This window comes from Ursus maritimus, unplaced genomic scaffold, assembly GCF_017311325.1.
Source record: "Ursus maritimus isolate PB19 unplaced genomic scaffold, ASM1731132v1 scaffold_22, whole genome shotgun sequence".
In the NCBI taxonomy this organism is placed as follows: Eukaryota; Metazoa; Chordata; class Mammalia; order Carnivora; family Ursidae; genus Ursus; species Ursus maritimus.
The window spans coordinates 14862431-14889110 of NW_024424675.1; the positions used below are offsets into that span (position 1 = coordinate 14862431).

The 26680-nt window shown below is 39.4% G+C and overlaps 1 protein-coding gene across 4 annotated transcripts in view; it reads right to left on the minus strand.

Annotated features, from left to right (window-relative positions):
• The window catches only part of PLCB1 (phospholipase C beta 1), a 660507-nt gene that overhangs the window by 213971 nt on the left and 419856 nt on the right, over positions 1-26680 (minus strand). For all 4 annotated transcript variants that reach the window (XM_040637987.1, XM_040637985.1, XM_040637986.1 and 1 more), the window contains exon 4: positions 22465-22602. In XM_040637987.1, coding sequence (XP_040493921.1) covers positions 22465-22602 — 138 coding nt within the window. The remainder of the gene's footprint in view (positions 1-22464; positions 22603-26680) is intronic.

A 26680-nucleotide genomic window follows, 5' to 3' on the forward strand; every position in this document is an offset into this window, starting at 1 on the left:
GTTATAAAAAAGTTGAAAATAAAGTCAAATATATTTTGATTACACCTGCAGATGTAATCTTCCTGCTTTACTACTCAAGCCAAAACAGCTATACAAGGGAAACTTTAAATGTTAGTTACAGTTCTAGAAGTTCTTGAAACCAGTTGCAGTCACAATGTCATACTCTCCCTCCCCCCAATTCTGTCAGTCCCTCACTACTCCCTTAATCTTAATCCCTAACTCACACCACTCACCTCACATCACTCTCCTAATCTTATCCCTACCTCACACCTGATCTCACTTGGCTTCCAAGAAAATGGAAAAGAGCAAATCCACACAAAAAGTTGAAGTTCCATTTTAAGTGATGGTTTTGGACACAAAATTAACATCCCCCCGCCCCCCGCACAGCTTTTCCATCTAATTGTATTATTTCTGCTGTTGTTTTGTTGCTCTTCTGTGTTTTGCCTCTGACTTAAGGCAGTGATAATATACCATCATGTAATATAGTAACATTTGAGTTAGGAATTGGGGTATAGAGTGCTGAAGGAGGGACGAGGGAATTCTAAGCAATGAAAACTGGGAGAAAAACCAGTGGTAAGTACACATAGTAGGACTCAGAGGGAATGGGGAGGAGTCTAATAAGAATTGGAAAAAAGAGAGGGTGTTGCAATGAGAAAAGTAGAGTTAGGGACAGACTATGGAGAGCATTTAAGTCTGTTGAGGTATCCGGAGATAATTTAGCAAGAAATGCGATATTACTGAAGGCCCTTTTTTAGGGTGAAAGATGAGGAGAGTTGAGGCTAGATTTCGTGTTCGGGAGATTATCTGGTGGCCATGTGGAGGATGGAGTTGAAGCTGAGAAACCAAAAAGAAGGAACTCAATTATGAAGCTGTCCCAGTTTAGGAGAGAATTTTGGAGGCCTTGAACTCTATACACTATTGGTGGAGGACTTGGAAGATGTAGCACAGAGTAATTGTGAGTGAAGCAAAAGAACTGACCACCAATCTTTATGTATAAGCACAGAAGCATTGGAATGACTTTTTAACATCTTTAAAATAAATTTCCTCAAGTTTGATCATTTTAAACAAGAGTAACTACTGCCCTGGTTTTTACAATATGTTTCTGGTATAATATTTTCTGAGCTAAGGGTCAAACTTTAGACATTCCCACCTCCATGGCAACTTTCTGCATTGGTAAAAGCATCTGTAATTGAGGGCAGTGTACCATTTTGTATGTTTACTGGGGGCCAATTCCACACCAGAAATAGGTACAGTGAAGGCATTATGAAGAGTTGGGGAAATTTCAACTGGGTCCGAGCTACAGATATAATTTAAATGTGAGCTAGATATATGTTTTAAAATTTTCTAGTAGCCACATTAAAGAAGTAGAAGTAAACAGGTGAAACTAATTTTAATAATATATTTTATTTTAGCTCCTATTTCAAAAATATTATTCATGTAATCAACATAAAATGGAGATATTTTATATTCTTTTTATATGCTTAGGCTTTGAAGTGAGGTATGGATTTCACATTTACAGCCCATCTCAGTTTGCATGGGCAACCTTCCAAGTACTCAGTTAGCCACAGGTAGCTGGTGGCTGTGGCTGTAGCTTTTGGTTGGTGCAGTTCTTCTAGATCCTTAGATCTTTTTATGGGTCCTTTATAAAGCTAGCTGAAGGACAGCATCATCGCCACCTTTACCACACAGCCACAGTTAGCTTATTCAACAAGTCAAGCATAACTTATTTTCATCACATTCTCAGAATGTGAGTATTTAAATTTCCAAGTGTGGAATTCCTAGAATTCACTGGTTTCCTGCAGCCTTTTGAGATGTTCAAAAGATCTGACCCAGGCTACATCAAAGATTCAGGGACTAACGCAGTGACCAAGGGAACTTTAGAAATCACCCAACTCTTGGTTGTGTACTGGTCTCAGTCTATATCCCAATGAGCTAAAACAGCATGTGTCTTACTTTGGTTTCCCCAGAAGCAGACCCAGAGACGAGGATTTATGAAGAATGGGTTTATTATGAAGGGTTTTCTAGGCGACTGAGCAGGACTGGGAAGGGGGTAGAAGGGTTGAAGGAAGAAGGAAGAAGGCAGATGGTAAGTTTGGCTTTCTCCATCTTGATATAGATCACACGTCAAAGTTGAGTTTTTGATGAAGAACAAGGGAGCTGGAGTGTGGCAATCCCCATGCCTTTAGTCTTGGTTAAGGGCTGCTGGAGAGCATGGAAATCCCCAGGCACTTCCTGGTTTCCTTGATAGTAGGCAAAGGGGGTTCCACATCCAGAGGGAACAGCCCACAAGGAGACGAGAGTCCTGGCTATTGGAAATGAAAGCATCTGTGTATGAAAGTGGAAAAGGACTGGAAGGGACACGGGCAGAGCACTGTAGAGCTGGCTATAGAAGGATAACATATTTCAGGACTTTTGGGTACCAGAAGTAGCTACATTGTGCAACCAAAGGCTTGAGGGTATAGATTCCATATGTTCTAGAGAAGTGCTTCTGAAACTTTCATGTCCACAAGAGAGGAAGAGGGTCTTGCTGAAATGCAGATGCTGATTCAGGAAGTCTGGAGAGGGAACAGAGAATGTGCATCCCAAACACAGTCTGCTGAACCATGCTAGGAGCAGCAAGGTTCTAGACTAGACCTGCAGCACTGATGGAAAATTTGGTAGAAATGAAGGACTTTAAGCTCCACACCAGATCTTCAGATTCAGAATCCACGTATTTTTCAAGAAACCCTTGTATTTTTTATGCATATTAACATTTGTTTGAGTATACCGCTGGGCCAGGAATAGCATGTTGAGTAGCAATGGGTGCCAGGACCCGGTGTAGGAAACATTATTCTAATCTCTGTCTGCTTGAGCCCCAAGCAAATAAAGAACTTATTTGGGTTATTTGTTTGAGAATAACCAAAAGGCTCTCACAGCTGCATTAAGAACAACATAGCTAAAAAGCTGTGGCCAAAGGCACTTAAAGCAGCCTTGGCTCATCCTGAGATTACGGCATATGCTTTGCTGGAGGATAGACTGATCCCGCCCTGGCAGGGTTCTCATACATCCAATGCTGGGCCCTGGTGAGTTTGGTACTGGAAGGACAGCTTCTGATTTCAATCTGGAGGGTTGGTTTTTCTATTTTGATAGACAACGTTCTGATGATGGCCACTAAGTTTGGCTCTGCTCATACTATTTCAACCCTGAAGCTTCTTAACTGACATTTTCTGTCTTACGGTCAACCTTTTCTCATACAGGGGACCACAGAGACCTGAATGAGAAAGAACAGATCATGAAGGTCAGCCTCCATGGAATTTCATCTGGAGTTTAATTGCACGTGTTTGTGTCTTAACATCAGCAAGACTGTTTCTGCAATTCCCTCACTACATGGGGGTTCTGGGGGACTTACTGAGATGCCAGGCTTGACACCATTATAGATACCAAGTTCTCCTACCTGGTCACAAAGTGAACACACTTTTATTTCTAAAGCCATTTCAGTTCCACCGTTCTTGGCACAGGATGTATGTGTTTGCTTAATACCACCAACAATTGTTTCACAATTGTCAATTACTCTCAGAGGTATTCGTTTGAGTGTTTACTATGCACTGACCCAAGTACTTTGCATCCGATCACTTCATTAGTTCTTACAATAATTCTTTAGGAGGTAGGCACTGTTATTAGCCTCATTTTACAGAGGAGGATTCCAAGTTTCAAAGCACTTATAAAACTTATTTATACTCTCAGAGCTGATAAAAGTCACAATTTGGGATTAATTCACTGGTTTCACTGGCTCTAAACCCTGTACTCTCAGATACTGTGCACTCTGTCATTTTGTTCTAGAAAATTTTGGGGTGGCTGACACAGTTCAACAAGATAAAAAAGATAAGTAAATCCACTTAACTGTATTCTGTATAAAACATGGACTCAGCACTTACTAGGGGCTAGTCATTGTTCTTTTAGGCATTTGGCAAATAATGAACTCATTGAATCCTCACAACTACTTTATGAGATAAATTCTGTTACTACCACCCCCTTTGGATAAATGAGAAAGCTGAGGCACAGAGGCATTCATTAACTGGCATAAGGTCACACAGCTCATTATAGGCACACCTGAGATTTGAACCCAGGACATTTGCCACTGGAATCTATACACCTTACTGCTGTACTAGGATGATGAAGCAAACTATGGAGTCTATGAAGTAAACACCTTAAAACATGCTATAAGGATGATGTTAGAGGAGATAAGATGGAGAGAGAGGTGAGGTCAGTCACAAAATGCAGGTCTAAAGTCTTGGAACTTTAATAGAGGTAGGTCACAATTTCTATTCACACGTGCTTTAACCAATGTAAAGAGAGATCCAATCACAACATGCTCGACCCTTACCCTAGATCCAAATGCCACTCATGTAGCAGTTCAACCATGATGACTAGTTCTGAGAACAGAGAGAAATTTCTCCCATTGGCATTCACACCTCTTAACTTCTTGGCTTAACTTGTCACTGCAAGGGGTGTACAGACAAAGACAGAGTCTTCTGGGAGAAATAGCGTTCTTGCAGATGTTTCTCCTTCCCATTGTGCTGATTTATGTTACCTTTAATATTTTAATGTCTTTATTTTACCTTTCTGTCCTTTCGGTATTATGTGTTTCTCTTACACATAGAAATACAGAGAATAGTGTACCTAACACAGATCAAAACGTAATAAATGTTCACATCGTGCCATATTTACTTTAGTACTTTTTTAAAAAAATAAATCCTTAGGATGTTGCAGTGCAGATTAATTCTATGCTGTGTGCAGAATGCTTCTCCCTGATCCCATTCCTCTCTCTTTCTCCAGAAGCAGGTTCTATCCTGAAAGGTAGATATCAATACCATATCTACTTTCATGTGGTATAGATCAGGGTTCAGCAAACTAAGGGTTAAATCCAGCCCGTCACCTGTTTTTGTAAATAAAGTTTTATTGAAGTACAACTACACTTGTTCATTTACATACTGTCCTTGGCTGCTTTCAGACTATAATGGCAGATGAGTAGTTGCAAGAGAGCCAAAAGGGCAATGTATTTACTATCTGGCCTTTTACAGAAAGAAGTCTGCTGGCCCCTGGTATGGATGGATCCCTGTATATTTAAAATAATACATAAATCATACCACACTGTATGCATTTTTGGCCAATGACTATTTGCAACCAATGTTATACCTTTAAATGTATCCTTGCTTCTGTATGTGGGTCTAATTAATTTTAACTATTATGTTATTCCACTATAGGAATGTATAATTTACTAATGCATTATTTTATTGATGAACATTATGGCTTCTTCCTTCAGAAAGTCTGGTTTGCATAAATGTATTTCCTATTGCCTTAAGTCACATCCGGGAGATTCTCTAGGATGAATATCATGAATTCTTAGAATCAATGTATCTTCATCAGTATCTGATGCTGATACTTGCTCACCAAAGTGGGAAGGACACTAAGTTCCCATTGGTAGTGTAGGAGAGCTTGCATTTTACCACATTCTCAAAAACACTTGCCATTATCAGACTTCCAGAAAACGTTGACAAACCTGATGGATGCAATGTGGGACCTAGCAGTGGTCTTAATAGGCATCCGTGACTTACCAGCATAGTTGAGGATCATTTTATATATGTTGGGGGCTGTTCCACTTTTTCTTTTCTGCAAATTTCCTGTTAACATTCTTAACACATTTTTCTTTTAGGGTATTTGTGCTTATTTTCTTTAAAAAGGGGAGAGTTTTTGTTTGAGGTTTGAGCTCAAGTAGAGGACGGTGGTCAGTATCATTCCTATTGAGGGAAACAAAGTGCCACACAGTGGCTGCATGTAATAAATGGCACCCGGGGCATCGTGGCATGCAAGGCACCCACCCAGATTGTGGCTGTGACCTGATGCCAAGCAGCTGGAGTGACAGAGAAAAGGCAGAATGTGGCCTCTGCCCTCTAAAACATGTCTTTGTGCAGTGAGTTCTTTGGAAAAGAAAAATATTCTTAAAGGAATACTGAATATATGTAGAAAATAGGAGTCCGTGGTTACCCTAATAAAGTAAAAGGAGTGACAAATGAGAATAATCTCAAAGCAGGTATTTCCAAGGTATTGTCTGATTTGGAAGCCTCAATTTCTCAAGCTACTGTATTAATTTTCAAAAGGTTTCTGGAATAAACAATAGATTATATAAGACACGTTAATATATCTGGCACATATGAAGGTCCCAACAATTTTAAATAGCCGTCTATTTATTTTTCATTTTTTGGGCAAACCTCTACTGCCACCAGTGATAACAGTGTCATTCCCATCACCTCCACTCATAAGCGGGTAATGGTTTGGGATTTGAGTAAGAAGGAACATTGTGCTTCTCATTCAGAGTTGCATTGCCTGGCTGAGCACATTTCTCTCACCTACTGGCATGCATCAGAATTCATCTCACTGAGCATTTGTCTTAACGGTACAGTAAAGAGTCTTTTCATGGTGAAAGATGGTCTATGAGTTATAAAGACTTTCATTAAAAGCAGAAAGGACTGTTGGAGAAGTCACTGCATTTATGATACTACATAGAGCATTTAGAATTTTGGTAAAATTTTTGGTACTGTGTCTGCTTTGGGTGGCAGTGAAGGTCTTACATTTTATAGTCAAAATGTTCATCTCATACTCAGAGAGAAATGGTTGTCATATAAAATATAGTTACCAAAACAAAAACCAGAAAGCATATAAGGACCCAGTATTATCACTACTTGAACACTAGAAAATTATATCACTCAAATGACATAATATCAAGGAAAGGTGCATAATTATTTCCAAAAGACTATGTGATTAAAATCCCTTTAAGCTATAATTGACAAAAGCACAACTCAAACTAGCCTGGGCAATAGGAGAATTTCTCAGGGACACTGGAAATTTCCTGTAATTGAAGGAAAAATTGAGCAAATTGCAGAAAAAAAAAAAGGTGTAATACAAGATATCAAGAACTTGGGACCTAAAAGCCAATGGGATTGTCTTTACTGCTTTTTCATTGCTCTGTCCTACTTGGTGGCATTCTTTTTGCTACTGATCAGCTTCATTCCCATAGGCACCATGGCCCCTCTCACCACCAGAGATAGTCTGATGACCTCACTTTCAGTATGAAAAATACTGGCAAAGGTCTCCGATCGTAGACCAATCTAGAACAGACTAGTCAGGTAAGAACCTAGCAGTATACAGGAGACCAAATCATTGGAACTTGGGGAGAAGCAGTGAGCAGAAGAATGGAAGAGAATAAAAACACTATATATATTCATTCACAGGAGTACTGTGGAAAAAAGCAGGTGGAAGAAAAGGATACATGTGGTTCATGTCTTGTGTGAGATCTCATAGTTCTGCATCCCATTCTTTTTACAAAATGGGCAATAAATCCACACTTTTGACTTGAGTTGACTTCATGAATGAATGAATGTGTCAATGAAAGAGAATTATATCCATGCCTTACAATTAAGGCCTTTTGAAATTAAGTTTTATGTCTTCCTCATTGTTATAAGTATTCAATCACCATTCTCGGCTACAGGGATTTGGATAATCACTTGACACATTTCTTATTGTAATTTGAACTATGCTGGAATAGGCTGTAAGTACTCAGAGTACCATGTACACATTGGGCTGAGGAGGCTCTCCAATTAGGAAAGTACGGAAGCTTTAGGGTTAGGACTTAGGGCATCTACATGCTGTATGCTTTGCTTTATACTTTGGGCTATATTCTGAAGAACTCTTGCGCCTTTCCAATAAGTGAAGCATTGCTGTAGTACATGGTACCCCGATGATCTAAGGAAGATTTCACATGCTTGAAAGTGCAATTTACAAGACGTGGAAGTGCAAGGATTCACATTTTGGGAGGTAACAGGTATAGTATAGCCCTAGTCTTCTTCCAACCGCTCTTGACCTTCCCCTGCTCCATGGGAGAAATTTAATGAGGTGAAACCAAGTTAAAATGAATATTAACAGAGTTCTTCAAAGAGAAAAGAGTCAAGCCTCTGAAAAGAGCAGCATCTGCGGTGCAGTATGGAAGAAAAGAGGAAGATGTTTGCTCTGGCTAAGTTCTCAAGATGAGAGGTTTTCAGCTCTACCATTGTGAATCTCAAATGTGCTTTGAGCGTCAGCTGAGGGACACTCCCCTCCCCCCCAGCTAGTTGACTGACTCATCGCTCATTTGTACAGCTGAGAAAATGTTGATAGAGTGCCCTCATATGAAACCCCTAAAGGTTTCTTTTCACAGCTTTCATGTCAACCCGCCATATTCTTGAAATTGTTCTTTCCAAAAGCCTCATGTCACTTTTATGAAAACACTTGCTATTATGTCTTCTAAGTCTAACAGTGTCAATGCTAATGAGTACTTTGGTTTGAATCCGCTGGAGTGCTGCATTCTATAGACAGTAAGTGTATGTAAGCAGGGCCTGTAATTATAATTGATAGCATTGTTTATTGTTTAAAAAGTAACTCCGGTTGAGCAGATCAAGTGAAAAAAAAATTTAAAGAAAAAAATCCAGCTAATTTCTTTGGTAAGATGTATATCAAGTGGAATAAAAGGAGCCACCATAATTTCTTGGGAGTAAAGTGGTGCTGCTTATCCATTACATGAAATCTGACAAAATTAAAACTGCATTCCTTGAAATGTGATTAGTAACCTATACACAGGTACTTCCTCATTAAGTTATAACTTAACCTATGGAATTCTGCTAAAATATAATTCTCTCATTTGGAAGTCAATTTGTTTTAAATACTGTTATTATGTCCCCCATCTTTGTTTTAAATTGTTTTACAAGCTGGATTCTTTCCCTTTAAATGCAGGAGTATTTGGACCTTGGTAAGGACTCTATCCTGTTAGCCCTTCCGCCACTGGGAGAACTACTCTTTGCCTGTGGCTCCAATTTCTCTCTTATGCTCATTTTCTCACTGCCTTCGGAAGGGCGAATCTTGAATATCTTATGCTTGTCTTCTAATTTAAAATTAAAACACTGTCATTAGTTTATGTAATGATTCTTACTGGCCCTCATATTATTGATGCTTTTGCTAGTTTATTTAAAAATAAACCTTACTGGATTTCAGACACCCTTCTGCTATTTTCCAGCTGTGGGACCCACTGTTCAGTGTGGGACCCACTGCTCAGTACTACCTAATATCCATTTTCTTTTTCTCTCCTCACTGAAACCTGACATTATTCAGGCCAACAATATATAATAACTGAAAAAATCTGCATCTTCCAACAACTCCAACAGCTAGGGTGGCAATGTGACACACAAAGAATCACATGGTAGCAGAAGTCTGAGAGGAAAATGTGGTTACTGATATAGAGGCTCAGTTCTTTTTGCTGTCGGGACCACACATGTGATGGCTGGAGCTGCAGAGTCCTCTTGATCTATGAGGAAATGGCCATGGGAATTAAAGGGTCTCAGCCTTGTTATCTTTGAGTCACTGAGTCAATGCCAGAAACTCCTAACTTTAAGCTTCCTGCTACATGAGGAAAAGAAAGAAAAAAAAAGCAAACAAGATGCAAACAAGTAAAAAATCCTTAATTTATCTAAGCTACTGTTTAGTTTGGTTTTCTATTACTCAAGGCCAAACGTAACCCCTGCCTGACAGAACCGTCTTGGGCAAGTTTTTTAACCTGTCCAATATTCATTTGCCTTATAAAAAGGAGGAAATCATAGGACTTATTTCACAGGCCATTGTGACAATTAAGGGAGATAGTCCATATTGAATGTTTAGATCAGTGAGAGCCACAATACAAGCTTAGTGAATGGTAGCAATCTAAAAAATTATTATTTATCAAAGAAAATCATACATAGATTTTCAAAAAAATTGTCCAGAGGGGCTATAAAGAAAAAGCAATGATTGCTTTTGATAGTCCTACTCTGGTTCTGCTTCTTGACAACTATTCTCAGCATTTCTATTCTTAAATTCCTGGGTGTGAATTCCATATTTCTAAATAATCTGTTTGTACTGCTTTCTCTGGAGTGATCGATTTTAAAATTTAGCTATCAATATCCAGCTCTGATCTCCTATCCCATCTCCTGTCTGCCCTTTCTCCTTCCTACTGATAGAACTGTCACCACTGGTCTTTCTTCCCAGACACCTTGACTATCTCAAGCAACATAACTGAAACCATTTCTTAATCCACCAATTAAAGTCAGTATCACTTGACTTCTCTGTGACAGGAGGACATTTACTTGCCAATCCTTTACCTCCAACTCCTGTTAGCTTAAATTTACTTTTAAAATGATCAAAGTTGAAACGTTTTTATCTTGTCCAGGATCTATAATTGACTTCAAGTACGTGCATATAAATTGATTCTAAAAGTTTAAAACCTATAAAATAAAAATTTACATGATTACAAAAATGCAAATATAATTTTCTGCAGGGTCATATATTAGACTCTGATTGTTACAGTTCCAACACCAAGAACCACATGGCTTTCAAAAGGGAGCATTCCTAATACCACAATAACATACATCCTTTTTGGGCTGCTCCTTTAGTTGTTGAAAATCCTGCATGCTTTTAGCATGGCTTATATTTGGATAATACTTTTCTTATACATTTATCTTTTCTGTTGGAGAGAAGAAATTTAAGCCTTTTACATGTATATAATATCCTCCAGTTTCCTACTTGTATTGCCTGAACCTAGTTCATTCCTATACATTGTGTTTAAACTTGAAGACAGCACCCGTCTTTGGCTCTTATATGTTTTTTTGTATTATGTCTTTCATATTTCCTCTCTGTTTTCTCCTTTTCTCTTGAACTCTTTAGGTTGATTGTGCCTGTATCTCTTACCTTTTCTCTCTCTTTTTTTTAGTGCTCTCTGCACCCAACATGGGGCTCAGACTCACAACCTGGAGGTCAAGAGTCCCATGCTCCTCCCACTGAGCCAGCCAGGTGCCCCTTATCTTTTCTCTCTTATTGTCGTTTTTTTGTCTTTCACGTTTCCTTGTTTGTTTTCTTCCTGGTTCCCCATTCTGGGAGATTTCCTTCATCTCTTACAACAGTTATGTAGAATCTGGCTTTTGTTTCATTATCTTTTTTTTTGATTTCCAAAAAAATCCACTTTCTTTTTGTTACCTATTTTTCAGAGCACCTTGTTCTTATCTTATGAATGTGATATATTCGAAATTCTCTCTGAAGATAGTTTCTGTTTTAATTTTTTGTTTAATTATTTGTTCCTTGAATTATCCCCACATCTTCTGTCATCATTTCTTATTTTGTCCATCTTGGCTTCCTTCATCAATCAATAGTGTGCTAGTTCACATTTTAGACTGGGGACAAGAGAGGGGCCAACTGGGAGCTCTGAGTATGTGAGTTGGATTTACCAGCTTGCAGACCTCTCTTTTGGGTAAGCATGTGGGTGCCAGCCACTACAGTGCGGTATCCATAAATTCTAGAATGAGAAGAGCTTTACTCTGGGTGCTTGACTCTAATGCTGGCTACCATGACTCTTTTCTAATAATTTGCTCACTTCCACAAAAAAAAAAAAAAAAAAAAAAACCCTCAGCTTTTTGGTCTGGGAAGTAATTGGTTATCAATTATTCTAGATGCAGAGCAAGAGGAGGAGGAGGGGCTGATAGTTTTGTCCCTATTCCTTTAATTCCTTGCCCTTCTTTCCACTCCCAAGTCCTGCTCCCTATCCTGCTGCGCTGGTAGTTCTCAAGTCTGGAGCCTCTGTCCACTGATTCAGAATGGGTCAGTGACTTGTTGGCTATGTTTTTTATGGAACCTAGACTCTGTTCCATCATGCACTCTCCTCATTTTCTTCTGCAAACTTATTGAAATATGTCATCTCGTAGTGACCTATCTCATTCTCTTCTCACTACGTATTTATGGTCCTTTACCATCATTTTCATAGTATCTCAAGAGAGATAGCGGGTCATACCTGTGCTTATTCTGCTGCTTTGGACTAATAACTATTTTAAACCTTATGTCCAAAGCCAAATTTCTGATTTTCCCTCCCTAATTGGCTTTCCATCTCAATAAATGCAATACCAGCAAAACTGACATCATCCCTAGCGCCCTCTTTCTCTCATGCCATGTGTCTAATCCATCACTACAGTGTTGTGGGTTTTTGGGGCTTTACACTCAAAGTATATCCAGAGCCCAGCCATTTCTCACCACCTCCATCCCAAGCACTCTGCTCTCCCTGCATCTGCTTCGGCATCCCTGTTATGGTTTTCAACAGAGCAGCCAGGCCAATCTTGTTAAAATATATTACACCAAATTAATCCCTTATTCGAAGTGATACAAGTTACTCATGTCACTGGAAATGAAGCCAAATTCTTACAGTGGCCACCCACCACTATCTGGGTCACCGGTCACCCCTCTCCCAACCTCTCTGACTCATCTCTCACTGCTCTCCTTCTTCCTCATCCCATGCCGGGTACACACCTGTCTCAGGGTCTGCTCTCCTCCATGAGAACCAATTGACCCACTCCATCATCTTCAAGGTTTTCTTCAAAAGTCATCACCTCAGTGTAACCTTATCTGACCAATTTATTTAAAATTGAAATATGCCTCCCCCACTTCTAGCACTTCCTATTCCCCTTCCTTGCTTTATTTCTCTCTAACACCGGGCACTGCCTTATTTATCATGTTTATTGTCAACCTACACCCATCATTATGTAGGTTTCATGAGGACAATCATTTTTGTCTATTTAGCTTATCCCTGGCACTCAAAATCATGCCTGGTACACAGCAGGCATTTGACTATAAGCTGAATGAATGAATGGATGAATGATTATCATTATATAATCATTAGGAAAATTATTGACAAAGTATTTAATTTTTTTTTTAAATTCTCAGGGGCAGCTTATCCATTGGGAGCATTTGATGCATTTGGAACATAAAAATGACAACTGATAGTAAAGCAGTAGATGGCACAGCTCAACCTGCCACTCTCAGAGAATGCCAGATACTTCCCCCAGTAATTAAACAAGGAAGCCAAATGGTTTTGAAGCTCTTCTTCCTTCCAAAAATATTATGGTTTTTTTTTGTTTGTTTGTTTATTTTTTCTATTTATTTTTTATTTATTTGTCAGAGAGAGAGAACAAAAGCACACAAGCAGGGAGAGGGGCAGGCAGAGGGAGAAGCAGCCTCCCCACTGAGCAGGGAGCCTCATGTGGGACTCGCTCCCAGGACCCTGGGATCCTGACCTGAGTGGAAGGCAGAGGCTTACCTGACTGAGCTCCCCAGGAGTCCCTGTTTGTTTGTTGTAATCTGCATGCTGCTTCCAGGCAATCCACACAATTGGGGCTTACTCAGCTGTGAGCCTCAGAAGGCAGGGAGGCATAGCAATGAGGGGGCAGCAGCTCATTTCTGTGTCATGGGGTGTTCAGAAGGAAAGGGAGGCACTGCTGCTTAAGCAGTTTTCCGACTTTCCTTTCTGGGGAAAAGTGCGTTTGCAGTCACAGCAGCCCATACTCTGAAAGCACGGGCATTTCTGTGTCCTGGGGTATATATTTTCCCTTCGGTTTGGCATTCATTCCTCTACGTGGCTCCCTTGAACACTGCCTGGCTCAGAAGAAGCTCTTGCTTAAGGAATGCAGAAAAGACACTCAGAAGACAGAGGGCGGGGCACTTTCTGCTACAACCATCAGAAGAGCAACTGCTGGTTCTTATCTGGGAGTAAGGAAGAGATTAATGTCCAAGTTGCTTTTTCCCTCCTCTTTTTATTATGAATGCCTCTCTTTTGACTTTTGAACTTTTAAACTCTCGTACGACATTCCATACGGGTGACGTTTTCACAGTTTCAAAGTTTCAGATGTGCGTCTTCATCTGCTCCACACTCTTCCAAAATAGAAATGTAGAACGTGGAATGAATCTCATTTGCCAACAAAGGACATCCACGACCACAAAATTCCAAGACCAATAGTACAGTGTATTGACTTGGTGAGAACCTGGCCCTGATTTTAAAGTCGGGTGGGGGAATATCTTGAGATGACATAGGCACGTTTCGCGGGTATGAGGAGGTCAGGAATAGCAGTGAATGAAGATCTCATAAAACACAATAATCCCTTTGTAAATGGCAATCCTTTTGGCATATATATTCTACCCCCGAGAAGGTCTTGCACAATTTTCCATTATGTTCCAAAATACACTGCTAAAAACAGCATACGATACCTCATTCTATTCTTCTTAATCACTTTTGTTTCAAGAAAATCAGACCTACATCCATTGCTCACTCACCATAAACTGGTCCTAGTTAAAGGGATAAATTACATATTTTTGTACAGACTATATTAGTGTCTGAAAATTCTTATCTCAATGTATATGTCTCAGAATCAAGAGACCTCATGTCTCTTGAGGTCAGTTTTAAATACACTGTTAATTTGGAGGAATGTCTAAGAGAATGCCCAGCTTTTGATGAATCAAGTTCTAGATCAGGAACAGCTAGTGGTGGCTGTGGCAGGTCTTTCACTGGTTCCTCTTTCTCTTCTCTTTTTCAATTTTATTTTGTAGACAATGATTTCTTTTTTCTTAAAAAAAAAATGACCCCCCCCCCCTTTCCTGTAGCACCTTCTCTCATTCCCTTCACCTAAAAGGCCTCAACTATTTGGCTATTCAAAGCCACTGTGGTAACTGGTGGGTTGGGGAGGGTGATAGGGACCATGACTCTATGAGCAGAAACAAGGCTGACTTTGGGAAAGATGAACAGGATGGGAGCCATTGTAGTTAGTGCCATCCCTTTCTACGACTGAAAACCTTGGCAAACCGAGAGAGAGAGATCCATGATGGGAAGAAAGGGCCTGAGCAACCAGCTAAGGGGCCTCAATTTCTTCAATTCTGAAAATTGAGAAGATCAGAGTACCTGTGTTCCAAGTTCCCATGGCTTAAAACTTTTCATGATCTATCAGCTGTTTTCAAGGGCTCAAAAATCCCCTTCTCCCCTTTCTCACTCTCTCTTTTCTTTTTCCCCAAGCATGCATGTATTGAGCACCTACTATACACTAAGTTAGATCCTGGAAACATAGAAATGACTAAGCTATTGTTTCTGACTTTAGCTCACAAATCCAAGGTAGGGTGTCAGATACACTGACTGATAATTACAGTATGATAAATGACACAGAAAATAAGCAAAAGGTTCACCAAAGAGCAGAGAAGGAAACTCCATTATTTACGGAAATCATGGGATGGAAGGAGAGATGGATGAGTTGTATTTAAGCTGAGACCCTAAGGAGGCTTGGAAGTTCTCCTGGTGGACAGCATGGAAAAGGGAAGTCTAGCAAGGCACACAATTCTGAAGGCACCAAAATTAAAATTATAGAGGCAAAAAGAATCAAAGGTAGTTAGGAGTTACTGAAGCAGAATGGTACAAGGGTTCAAGTGGTGAGTTATCAGCAACTGCATGGGCTATGTTTGTTTTGGTCACTAATCAATCCCCAGTGTCCACCGAGGTGCTTGCTACATACTAGGCCTTCACTAAATATTAGTTCACTAAATGAATGAATGAAATAGACAGAAAACTTCATTTTGTAGGTAATAAGCAATGAAAAAGACTTCAAGCATGATCAGGCTTGAGGGTTTGTTTTTTTTTTAAAGATCATTCTTATGCAGATGGGCACAAGTAGTTGGAGAGCAAAGAGAGGGTTCTAAGAAAGTAGGCAGAAGGTGCCTAGATGAGACCTGTCAAGAATTTGAACAACATAGTAGGGGGAAGAGGGACAAGGAAAGAAATAGGAAATTCAGAGAGCCTGCGTTATTTGGTTGGTGGGCATGCAAGCATCTAGTGTGGATGAAGGTATGGAAAATTTCCAGGGAATCCAAGGTCATACCTTCAAAATGAGTGAACTATATTTTCTATGACATTCATAGCTGCAGACATGGGAGAGGTTCCCCGAAAAATCTAAACTAACAGCCACTCAAGGCTGATGTTCACTTTATGGGACATATCTTTGGAAAGCTCATTTTTCTATGACGTCAAAATGTAATAAATTAACAAACAGACATTCATTATTACATATTTTTTTTTGCATGTGTGAATGACTGTTTTAAATACCAATTGGCTCAAACAGTTTGGTAAAGTGCCATTAGCTACCAAAGCTGAACATATGAAGATCTAGGATCAGCAACAGATATCTCACAGAAAGGCATATGATTTATAGCAACACTACTTGTAATAATCCTGAACTGGAGACTACCCGAATGTTTGTCAACCATAAAATAGATAAATAAATTATGGTATACTCTTTAGCATAGAGAATCAATGAAACTATAACCACATGTAAAAAATATAGGAAGATTTCATAAATATAATGTTGAATAATAATAATAATAATAATAATAATAATGATGATGATGATGTCAGACCAGAAAGAAAACACGTTTCTTGATTCCATTTACAGAGATTATAAAAGCGGGTAAGACAAATCTATAAAGCTGGAGGTCAAAATAGGGGTGTGTTAGAGGCACCTGGGTGGCTCAGTCTGTGAAGCGTCTGTCTTTGGCTCAGGTCATGATCTCAGGGTCCTCGGATCAAGTCCCACCTGGGGCTCCCTGCTCAGCAGGGTATCTGCTTCTCCCTCTCCCTTAGCCCCTCTTCCTGCTCATGCTCTCTCTCTAATAAAAAAATTAAGGGTGTTTAATAGGGTAGACACTGGAGTGCTGGTGATGCCCTATTTCTTGATCTGGGTGCTATTTACATAGGTGTGTTGTCTTTTCAAAAATCTATCATGTTTTATAGTCATAATCGGTGCTTTTCAATCAAAAATTAAAAAACAATCTACTTAAGTTTCTGCTAAATTGCATGTTTTTCCTATTTATAAATGCTTCAGAGAATTTCGTGTGTAAAGAATTAAGGATGGAAAGCAATGGCATCTGCCAAAACTTGTGCAAAGAAATGAACACAAAATCTCCTCTGCACAGCTCCGTCATCTTAACCCACTGGATCCTGGCTGTTTCAGTCCACTGCATCTTAATACACTGGAGCAACACCTGGGTTGAAATCTGCCAAACTAGGCAGTGGTTCAACTATATGTCCACCCAGGGGGCCTATCAGAGTGCCAAACTATTTAGGACTGAATATCAGAGCCTGACTCTCCAAACCTTTTTCTTAGGGTGATAGGTTATGTCGCTAAGGTATTGCATTGAACAAAGATTGAAGATAGGAGTTGGGGAGGTTGAGGAAGGGCACGAGCTTCCAGGGACCCAGCCCTGGAAAAGGACCAAAACACAGAGGGAAGACATGCTGTCTTTGCACCCTGGGAATCCTCTGTGCTAACCATGAGACAGATTTCCTTCCTTGCTGAGATTCTCTCAGTGAAGAGTGATCTCCCAACAGTGACACACTGAATACCTGAGATCTGAAGGTGAACACCAGCATATGGCAATCCTGTGAACCCCAGCCCCTGGCTCAGAGCAATCTGCTTTATGACATGACTGCAATGCTGTTTAGACTGTATGACTACAGGGGGTAGAATACACAACAAGAATTCTCTTTCTGAGTAGCCCCTCACCTCAAAGAAAAACAGAATATTCAAAAGAGGGCCTAGAATTGGGCAGGTAGAAGACAATTGTTTTTTTTTCTTCAAGATTCTTGACCAATGGAAGAATTTGCATTGATCTGATACATTGGTTAGTATGCTCAAAACACTATTTGGGGGGGGGGTGAGGGGAATGATCTGTCTTTCACAGTCCCTGTTAACCTTACCAGCCAGATCTTCAAAGAAATGTACCAACTGGTGCTGAGAAAGGCTTTACTCTCGCCTTCACTCTCAGCTGCTGACTTCTGTGTCCTTTGTCATGGAGAAAGTAAAGGCAATCAGAAAATGTCTTCAACTTTCTCCACCATGTGTAACCTTCCTGGCATCTCTACCAATATGCTCCACTCTTTCTTCTCTTATTGATGAAATGCTCTTGCTCCTGTCTGAGCTTAGCCACTCTGTCTCTGAACTAGGATAGGGTCAACACACTTTTTAAATAAAGGACCAGATAGTGAATATTTTAGGCTTTGTGGTCCATATGGTCTATGCCATTAACTACACATCTCTGTCTAGCGAAAGCAGCCATAGATACCATGTGAACAAATGGACATTGCTGTGTTCCAATAGAAGTACAAAAACAGGCTGTGGACCAGACGTGCCCCCAGGCTGTAGTTTACTGAGCTCTGCACTAGATCCTACTGCTTCTCCTACTCAAAGACTTGCTCTAGCCATTTTTCTCTCCTACATCGGCACATTGTTTTCCTTCTATGGGACCATTCCTATTAGCATACATGTATATTGTTGCTTCTCGAATCTTAAAAACCATTGCTGGACCTTGATTCCCATTTCTCTGCTGCCTTTCACATCGAAATCTTCTAAAAAAAGAGCAATCTCTTTTGGCTTCTTTTTTTCTCCCTTGTCAATATTCCCCAGAGCCCATTCCGATAGGCTTTGACTTCACCACTCCACTGAAGTTACTTTAGTCAAAGTCACTAGTGACCTCTATGTCATTAAATGCAATGGTTCATTCTTGGTCTTCATCTTGGGCAGCATTTGACCCTATTGTTGATCACTTAATTCTTCCCTGAAATATTTTCTTCACCTGACTTCCAATGACACACACTACCTCATTGCTTCCTCACTGGCCTCCTTTTCTGATACTTTCTTATCTCAATCTCTTCATGTTGGAGTGTAGATGACTCAGGTCTTGGACATCTTCTCTATCTATAGTCACTTCCTGGCTGATCTCATCCAGTCACATTAAATATTATCTATAACCTGATGACTTCCAAATTAAGGTATTATATTTGGCACTCAGCTCCAGGCTCATATATCCAACTCAACATATCCACTTAAGTGTCTAATAATGATCTCAATTTGAACATAATCAAAACTGAACCCTTACTATATACCCCCAAATGTGCTCTACTTTAGATTTTCCCTATGATGTAAGTGGTATTTCCATCCTGCCTGTCTCTTGGGCCAAAACTCTAACATCATCCTTGATTCTTCTCTTGTTCTTGCATGCAACATACAATTCATAAGACTCTGCTTTCAAGTCTTCCTTTAAAAAAATACACACACACACACACACACACACACACACACACACACACAGACTCCTTCTCATTTCTTATGCAGCCTTACCTTGGTCCAAGTCACTAACAACTCACTTCAAATATTTTAGTAGTTTCACTGGTCTCCCTGCTTCCTCTCCCTAGGCAGTCCATTATTGACTAAAGGGTTAAGTCAGGTCATGTCCATCCTTTGCTCAAAACCCTTAATGGCTTCCATCTTCCTCACAAAAAAAGCCAAAGTCCTTCAGAAGCCCATATCACAACACAAGGAATCAACTTCTGTTGCCTTGGCTAGTTTCCTTTGCTGTTATCTTTGCCACAAGTCATGTAGCCATGAGTGGAGAACAATTGGAAGTTAATGGTAGAAGAGTAAAAGGAAGGGTGGTAATATTCACCTCCTTCCCATGCCTCCCAGGAGAAGTAAGGACATCCCATGGAGGGGGACTGAAGTCCAGGAGTTCCAGGGGGTAGTAAACGTGCATGTGTCCATTGGTTCCTAGGGGAGCAGAGGATTCAGGGAGAAGTATGCGCCTCAGAGGGCAAATGTGAAAACATCTATTTCCAGGGCACATGAAAGGGACTGCCCCTCCAGGAAGCAGGGAAAGCTAATCCTTAGGGTATAGAGTGGTTGGAAAGTCAAGCTCCATACCAAAAGGAATGACTGTTGTATAACTGCAAGAGATACCATGTTTTTAGTCCAACTACAGAGAGAAAAACTGAAAGTCAGTGTTCTCCCCAATCAATCTTTTAAAAGAGTCACTTGTCTTAAAGAATAAATAAAAAGTTCAAATTCAAGAGATTTACGTAAGAAAGAAAGCATGCAAATCTGGAATAACGTATTTAGGAAAGTTCAAGTTCTAGTTCTGATTAATTTTTAAAAATTGATCCAAGGGATTTCTCAGAAATCTATGATATTGTTGTAACTGAGCAACATCCTTTGGATTTTTTTCCTTCTCTGAACATCCGATAAAAAAATAACCCCCTTCTCCCACCCTTGTGCCCTCTCCTCTTGCTTTATTCTTCCACACGGATCTCCATTTGACCTATAATATATTTCCTTCATAGTTGTGATTTATCTGTTTATTTGCCCCAGAATGCTGGCTCTCAGCATTCCAGAATGCTGTATCCCTCACACTGGAATTGTGGCTGCCAGAGAGAAGGCAACTGACAAGTCTGTGTTGAAGGAATGAATGAGCCAGATCCCTTCGTAAATAATTTCTTCTGGAGACATTCGAGTTTCAAAGCAGCTCAGGTTTCTGTCAGGCATTCTACATAACGAGAGACGTTGTCTCCCTTAGCGTTGGTGCTACACAAAGCATCATGTACACTGGCCTCCGAGATTAAATAAAAGGTGTGGTGTTATGAGACAATACTGACAATCAGAAGGAGGGAAAGTAAGTTTTCAGAGTAAAATGGTGTTTGCAAATTTTAACCTTCTGGCTGAGCAATTTCAGTGGGGGAAAAAAAAATACCCTACCGGGGAAGGCAGGGAAGGCAAAACATATTCTGTAGCTTCATTAATTATACCAGGAACATCAAGTTGCTGCTGGAAAAATGTCTACAGATGCAGTCCTGATGGGGAATATTACAGGGCTCAGAAATCAAAATCCCTAAAGAAAATTAGTGGGTAGGAGTGCACAGAGAGGAGGAAATGGAGTATGTTTTAAACATAACTGCACAAAGGCTTAATGCAGTATAAGATATGTAGATTGACTTGTAATATAAAAATCTATATTCATTCTTAGTAAAAACCTCCCTGGAAGTCACTGTCATTTATCGAATGTTTTTGAGAGTTAATGAATCTCCTGAATTGGTTATTTTTTAAACTGAATATGGTTGCATTTGGGGAAAGATATTTTAAAAATATTTTGCAAATCATTACTATTTATTTACCCATGTTCATTCATCCACCCATCCAACCATCCAACCACATACTGAGAAATGAAGTATATACAACTCACAGACTACCAACAGTATACCAGAATGAGAACTCCTGCTGGGCGAGTATAACGCTGTCACACTGAATGTTTCCTAAAACTGAAGTCTCTCCAAACATCAAAGTAAGTTATACTACAGAAGCAAGTGGATGACTTGGTTCTTAAAGAGGGAAAATAGGCTAGGTCTGTAACATAGTCTTGAAGAGTAGTTTCTAAAGACCTCACACTGTTAAAACCGGCTGTCATTTCATTCATTCTTTTGTAAGAAGTAAAGTTGATGTTATGTAAATTTCGGAAATTAGCCTCTACCATAATCACTAAAGAATTAGAGGTCAGGTCGTTACTTCTGGTATAGCTTAGAGAACTGTCAGACCACTAAGGGTTAAAAATTTGTAAATCATAATGATGACTGGCTTGACATGACCCCATAGTTGTGATCCTCGACACGAGAAGTTCTATAAGGGCACAGATATGACATACAGACTTAAAAGTATTCTTTGATTTATATTCTTAACACTTGAAGGGAAGGTATGAAGGGTAAGGGTCCTGTGAACTATAGTATCCTGTGAACTATATACATGAAAAAAGAAAACCCTTCTTTCGATACGTTCATTTTAGTGTTCTTTCATGGCAATTGGACTATTCCAGGGAAAGCATCAAAGTGGAGTCCAGGGTTCCCAAAAATTGACAGCTTCTTCTTTGATAGATCTTGTCCTGTATTCTAGTTATTTCTGTATGTATCTGAAAGGCCTGCTATGCTAGTAAATTAGCAAGTCTTTAATGGAGAGGCCCTGTCTAATTTACTATTCTAGCCCATAACTGAATAAATGTTATTTATTGTCATTATTTGAAATTTTTGTTTTAAAATTGTTTCATTTCTTCTCCTATTCACTGAGCAGCTACCATGTGCATGGTGGTGGGCTAGGGACTGCACAGGGTAAAAGAAGTTAATAAGGTGCTAAGGATGTCTGCTCTCAAGGAGAGGGTTGGAAAGGAGATGGGATCAGAAGTGGTTTGGGATGAGGCTAAGAGAGAACATGGGGGGACAAGGTGTTTAGGCGAAATAAAAATGGTTTCACCTATAGTTTCTTCTGCAAAGAAATTATATAAATTGCCTTATTCCTAATGGAAAATCTCCATAATTCTTACTAGATGCCATTATTTGGAAGCATTTGAATTACACTTCTACATGGCAGCTGAATTATTTTTTTTTAAAGATTTTATTTATTTATTTGACAGAGATAGAGCCAGCCAGCGAGAGAGGGAACACAAGCAGGAGGAGTGGGAGAGGAAGAAGCAGGCTCTCAGCAGAGGAGCCTGATGTGGGGCTCGATCCCACAACGCCGGGATCACGCCCTGACCTGAAGGCAGACGCTTAACCGCTGTGCCACCCAGGCGCCCCCAGCTGAATTATTTTTAGATGTAATTTTAACACATGTTAAATATGACAAAAACTCAATTTTTTGCAGGTATCAGTACAATGTCATAAGGATTCAGAATGAGGTGACAAATGTCAGAAGTTTCTATCCACCGTACCTTGGCCACTTCTTCTTGGAAAGCCACGAGATTCAAGTGGGAGATGTTAACCAAGTCAGGCCCATACACCACTGTTATCATGCGATGCTCCAGGTGCCCAATGTTCCCCACATCCAAAAGTTCACGTAATTTGGGGTCCTGGATAATAAACATTGAAAAAAGTTAGTCTGTAACTGGAGATTTCAACATGGTAGCATAATTTCAAAAGTATTAGACCTAGAACGCCTTCAAAACAAAATTGCCTTTTATTCTTACTAAAAAAACCAGTATGATTGAAGTGGCCCAGAGACGTAAAGTAACTTGCTGAAATGTTGTGGAGAGAGAATTTCTTACTCAAGACTTATGGTCCTCATGGCATTACATGAAGTGAAATGAGTGAGACAGAGAAAGACAAATATTACATGTAGAATCTAAAAAAAGCTGAACTCGGAGAAATAAGAGAGTAGTGTGGTGGATACCAGGGGCAGGGGGTGTGGGGAAAATGAGGAGATTTTGTTCAAAGAGTTCAAACTTCCAGATATAAGATGAGTAAGTTCTAAGGACCTAATGTACAGCATGGGGTTTAGAGTTAATAGTATTGTATTATATACTGGAAAGTTGCTAATAGTGTAGATCTTAAATGTTCTCACCACAAAAAAGAAATGGTAATTATGTGATGTGACAGAGGTGTTGGCTAATGCTGTGGTGGCAATCATCTTGCAATATATGCGTGCATCAAATCATTACGTTGTACATCTTAAACTTACGCGTTATATGGTAATTATACCTCAATAAACCAGGAAAAAAATAAGACTTATGGTCCTTAGTCAACAGCTCTTTCTGTCATACGTCCTTTAGTAGCGTATTTTTATGTGCCATAATTCTCCCTTTATTTCCTCCAATTATCCCATGAATCACATATTGAAATACAAAATCTCATCTCTCTCCTCAATTCATGACACATTAAGATGCAGAAGGTGATTCTTACAGAATCAAGACATGATAATGCTATCTAGGGCTGAGGCAGAAACATGGCTGAGAGTCACAGCTTGGACCTTCTCCAACACGGAGTTCCACTGTAAAGAAATAGGCTGTTAGACTGGGCAAAATGGCGGCACCTGTCATGAATATGTTCATTTCAATTCCACCCTCAGAACGTACTGGGATTTGGACATAGAGAACTTCTGCAGTCTTTTCAGAGCCAGTTCCATTCTTCGGGATACTGTAAGTGAGGATCCCTTGGAGATCTAGTCCTGCTGGGAAAGGGAGGTTTCTGAACCTCCCAAATTGAAAGTAAGACCTAAAATAGGACTCATTCACCTTGGCTGAATTCATTTTCCTCTCATAGGAAATGAGAGGTCCATGCAGAAAATTAACATCAAATCAATCACTTAGCAAATCTGCATCCAGCTTCTGAGCAAGGAATAAATTTGTATTCTTATTTATTTAGCTAAATGCTGGGCTAACAGGGCCAGGTTATTCTGATCTCCTTTCTGAGGTTTTTATTCACAGCATCCTTACAAAGAAAAAGTGGATTTAAAAAAACCAAGAAAGAAAATAAACAAAACCTTCCCAGCTAAATTATTTGATTCAGTGCCATTAATTCCCTTTTAGTTAATAAAACTTTCTCCTCTGTTTGGCTGCTTAAAGAGGAACATTTTCAGGTAAGTTATGAAGAGAGAAAAATCCATCTCAAAAGTGTGCGCAATATAACTAAAACCTCAACTCCACTAACAAGTTGGGAACTTATCATGTACATCAGGCCTCCTAGAAAGATCAAATGCTACCACAAGAACATTAATTTGCATGACCTAGAAAAGGAGAGGAATAGAAGAAAAATTTTATTAAGTAAACAATAACAAAAAAGGGAAACTTTTAGCATTCTAGTGTTAATGAAAGATTAAAGGAAAATGTTCAGGAAGAACAGACTTTTTATGAAAGCTAATAAAGAATGATTCTAGCTGATCTCTGATATGGTTAATTGCATCCTGATTTTTAAAAATTTTTATTTGTTTTTAATTCAAGTATAATTAACATACAGGGTTATATTAGTTTCAGGTGTACGATACAATGATGAAACAATTCTGTACGTTTCTCAGGCCTCATAACGATAATTGTATTTAATTCCCTTTACCTATTTCACTCACCCCCCCCCCCACCTCCCTGCTGGCTACCACCACTTGTTGTCTGTATTTAAGAGTCTGTTTTTTTGTTGGTCACTGTTTTTTGCTTTGTTCATTTGCATCATAGTTTTTGAACACGTTTGAGGCAAGGTTAGGAAAGAAAATGATCAATACTTTTAATTTTTTTTTTGGTATACTTGGAAGAGAAAGGTAATTCTCAGAAACCATCTGAATCTTACAATTACAGATCACCAGGTTTGAATCAATGATTACAGAGTCTATCTGCAATATTGTGATTTATAAGAAAAATAAATTTGGTCATTCAGATGACCAAAATATATTTTTTGTATGTATTTGGTCCTCATCTGAGGTTCCTAGGTCACAGTGCCTAAAACCAGAACATTTTCTGTTTAGTCCATATTACTTTACTGACTAATTCTCATGCCTTTTTAAAACACTTTTACCCACTTATTATATAGTGGTTGATTAAAGAGTGCCACCTCTCAGAACTGCATGGACTAGGTGTGGAGGTCAGGGGGTTCACCTGAGTTGTCCTTGAGCTATAGGAATGCAACGCAAATAGAGAGCACCTACAGGAGGTGTCAGAATAGAAAATAATTCTTGGGTTCGGTCAGTCAAGCCTCTGCTCTTGGCTCAGGTCATGATCTCAGGGTCCTGGGATTGAGCCCCACATCGGGCTCCCTGCTCAGCGGAGAGTCTGCCTCTCCCTCTGCTTCTTGCTCATGCTCTCTCTCTCTCTCTAATAAACAAACAAATAAATAAAATCTTAAAAAAAAGAAAATAATTCTGGAAATAGACAATATTTTTAGGTATGGTCAACGGGAATTTATAAGATGATCAACTCTTTGTGGCATCTCTGTAAAAGTTTTCCCACTAATGGCTGCTTATATAGGATTTAAAAAACAATGGATTTTTATGTAATTAGAAGTGTGGAATTCAGTATTTGGAGATAATGTCTGGGACTGGGGAGGATAAGGCAGACTAACAAAATGATAGTGCTGATGATTGAATCTGAGGAACAAGTATCTGAGAAACCATTTTATAAGTCTTTATACCTGAGATGGTAGTACAATAAAGAGTATTGAGCATGAACTGCAGGCACAGTAAGATTTGAGAAATATTTTTTCAACAGAAACCACAATATTTTAAAATTATATAATTCTGGAAGTAAATAGAGAAATTGTTTAAAGTATATAATAAGTTCCTTACTAATGTCCTTTTTGGTGATTGATCATACCAATTTTTAAATTATATTTTACTGTCTTTCTTGCCATTAATCATTTTATTTGTCTTTACAACTATACCTTTTCTTTATATTTCATTTTTTTATCAACATCAAACTTGGGTTATGTTAGCATTCTCTCCTTTAAGAAATGACTTGACTTTTCCTTTTACCTATGCTCTGAGTTTTCTCATTTTTGAACTCAATATCCCAAGGTGACAGAGTGGCTTCAAACCTCGGTCTCATTATTGAGCATGTTGACATATGAAGGGTATAGTGAAAAAGGTATTTGTCCTTTCAAGTACCAAAAGTTGCCCTCAGTTGTTTTCAGCAGAGGAGACCCTCAGAGAATAGACAAAGGGGGAATTATCTGGAAGGATAAAAAGCAAAGGCATCAAAATGTTTGGAGGACCTTATAGGTAGAAAGAATTTAATGGAAATGTCTTAAAAAATGGTTGTTTCTGGGATACATCAGTCTCAGGTCTGGAGATATGAGGGGCTGCATTTTAAAAACAAATGAATAAAATTAAGATAGTAACAATAACAAAAGCCTACAGACAATTTGCATGAAAACCATTCCCCCCCCCCCCCCCGCAAAACCTATCCTACTAGGGATTTTATGTCTGAGATTTTCTTTTTCTTTCTTTCTTTCTTTGAGAGACAGGGAGGGAGAGACAGACAGAGAGAGCATGTGCGCACGCGTACACACACACACACACACACGCGCGCGCGTATATGAGTGAGTGGGGCGGGGCAGAGGGTGAGAGAAAATCCCAAGCAGGGCTCAATCTCAGACTCTGAGATCATGACCTGAGCTGAAATAAAGAGTCAGATACTCAACTGACTGAGTCACCCAGGCGCCCCTGTCTGA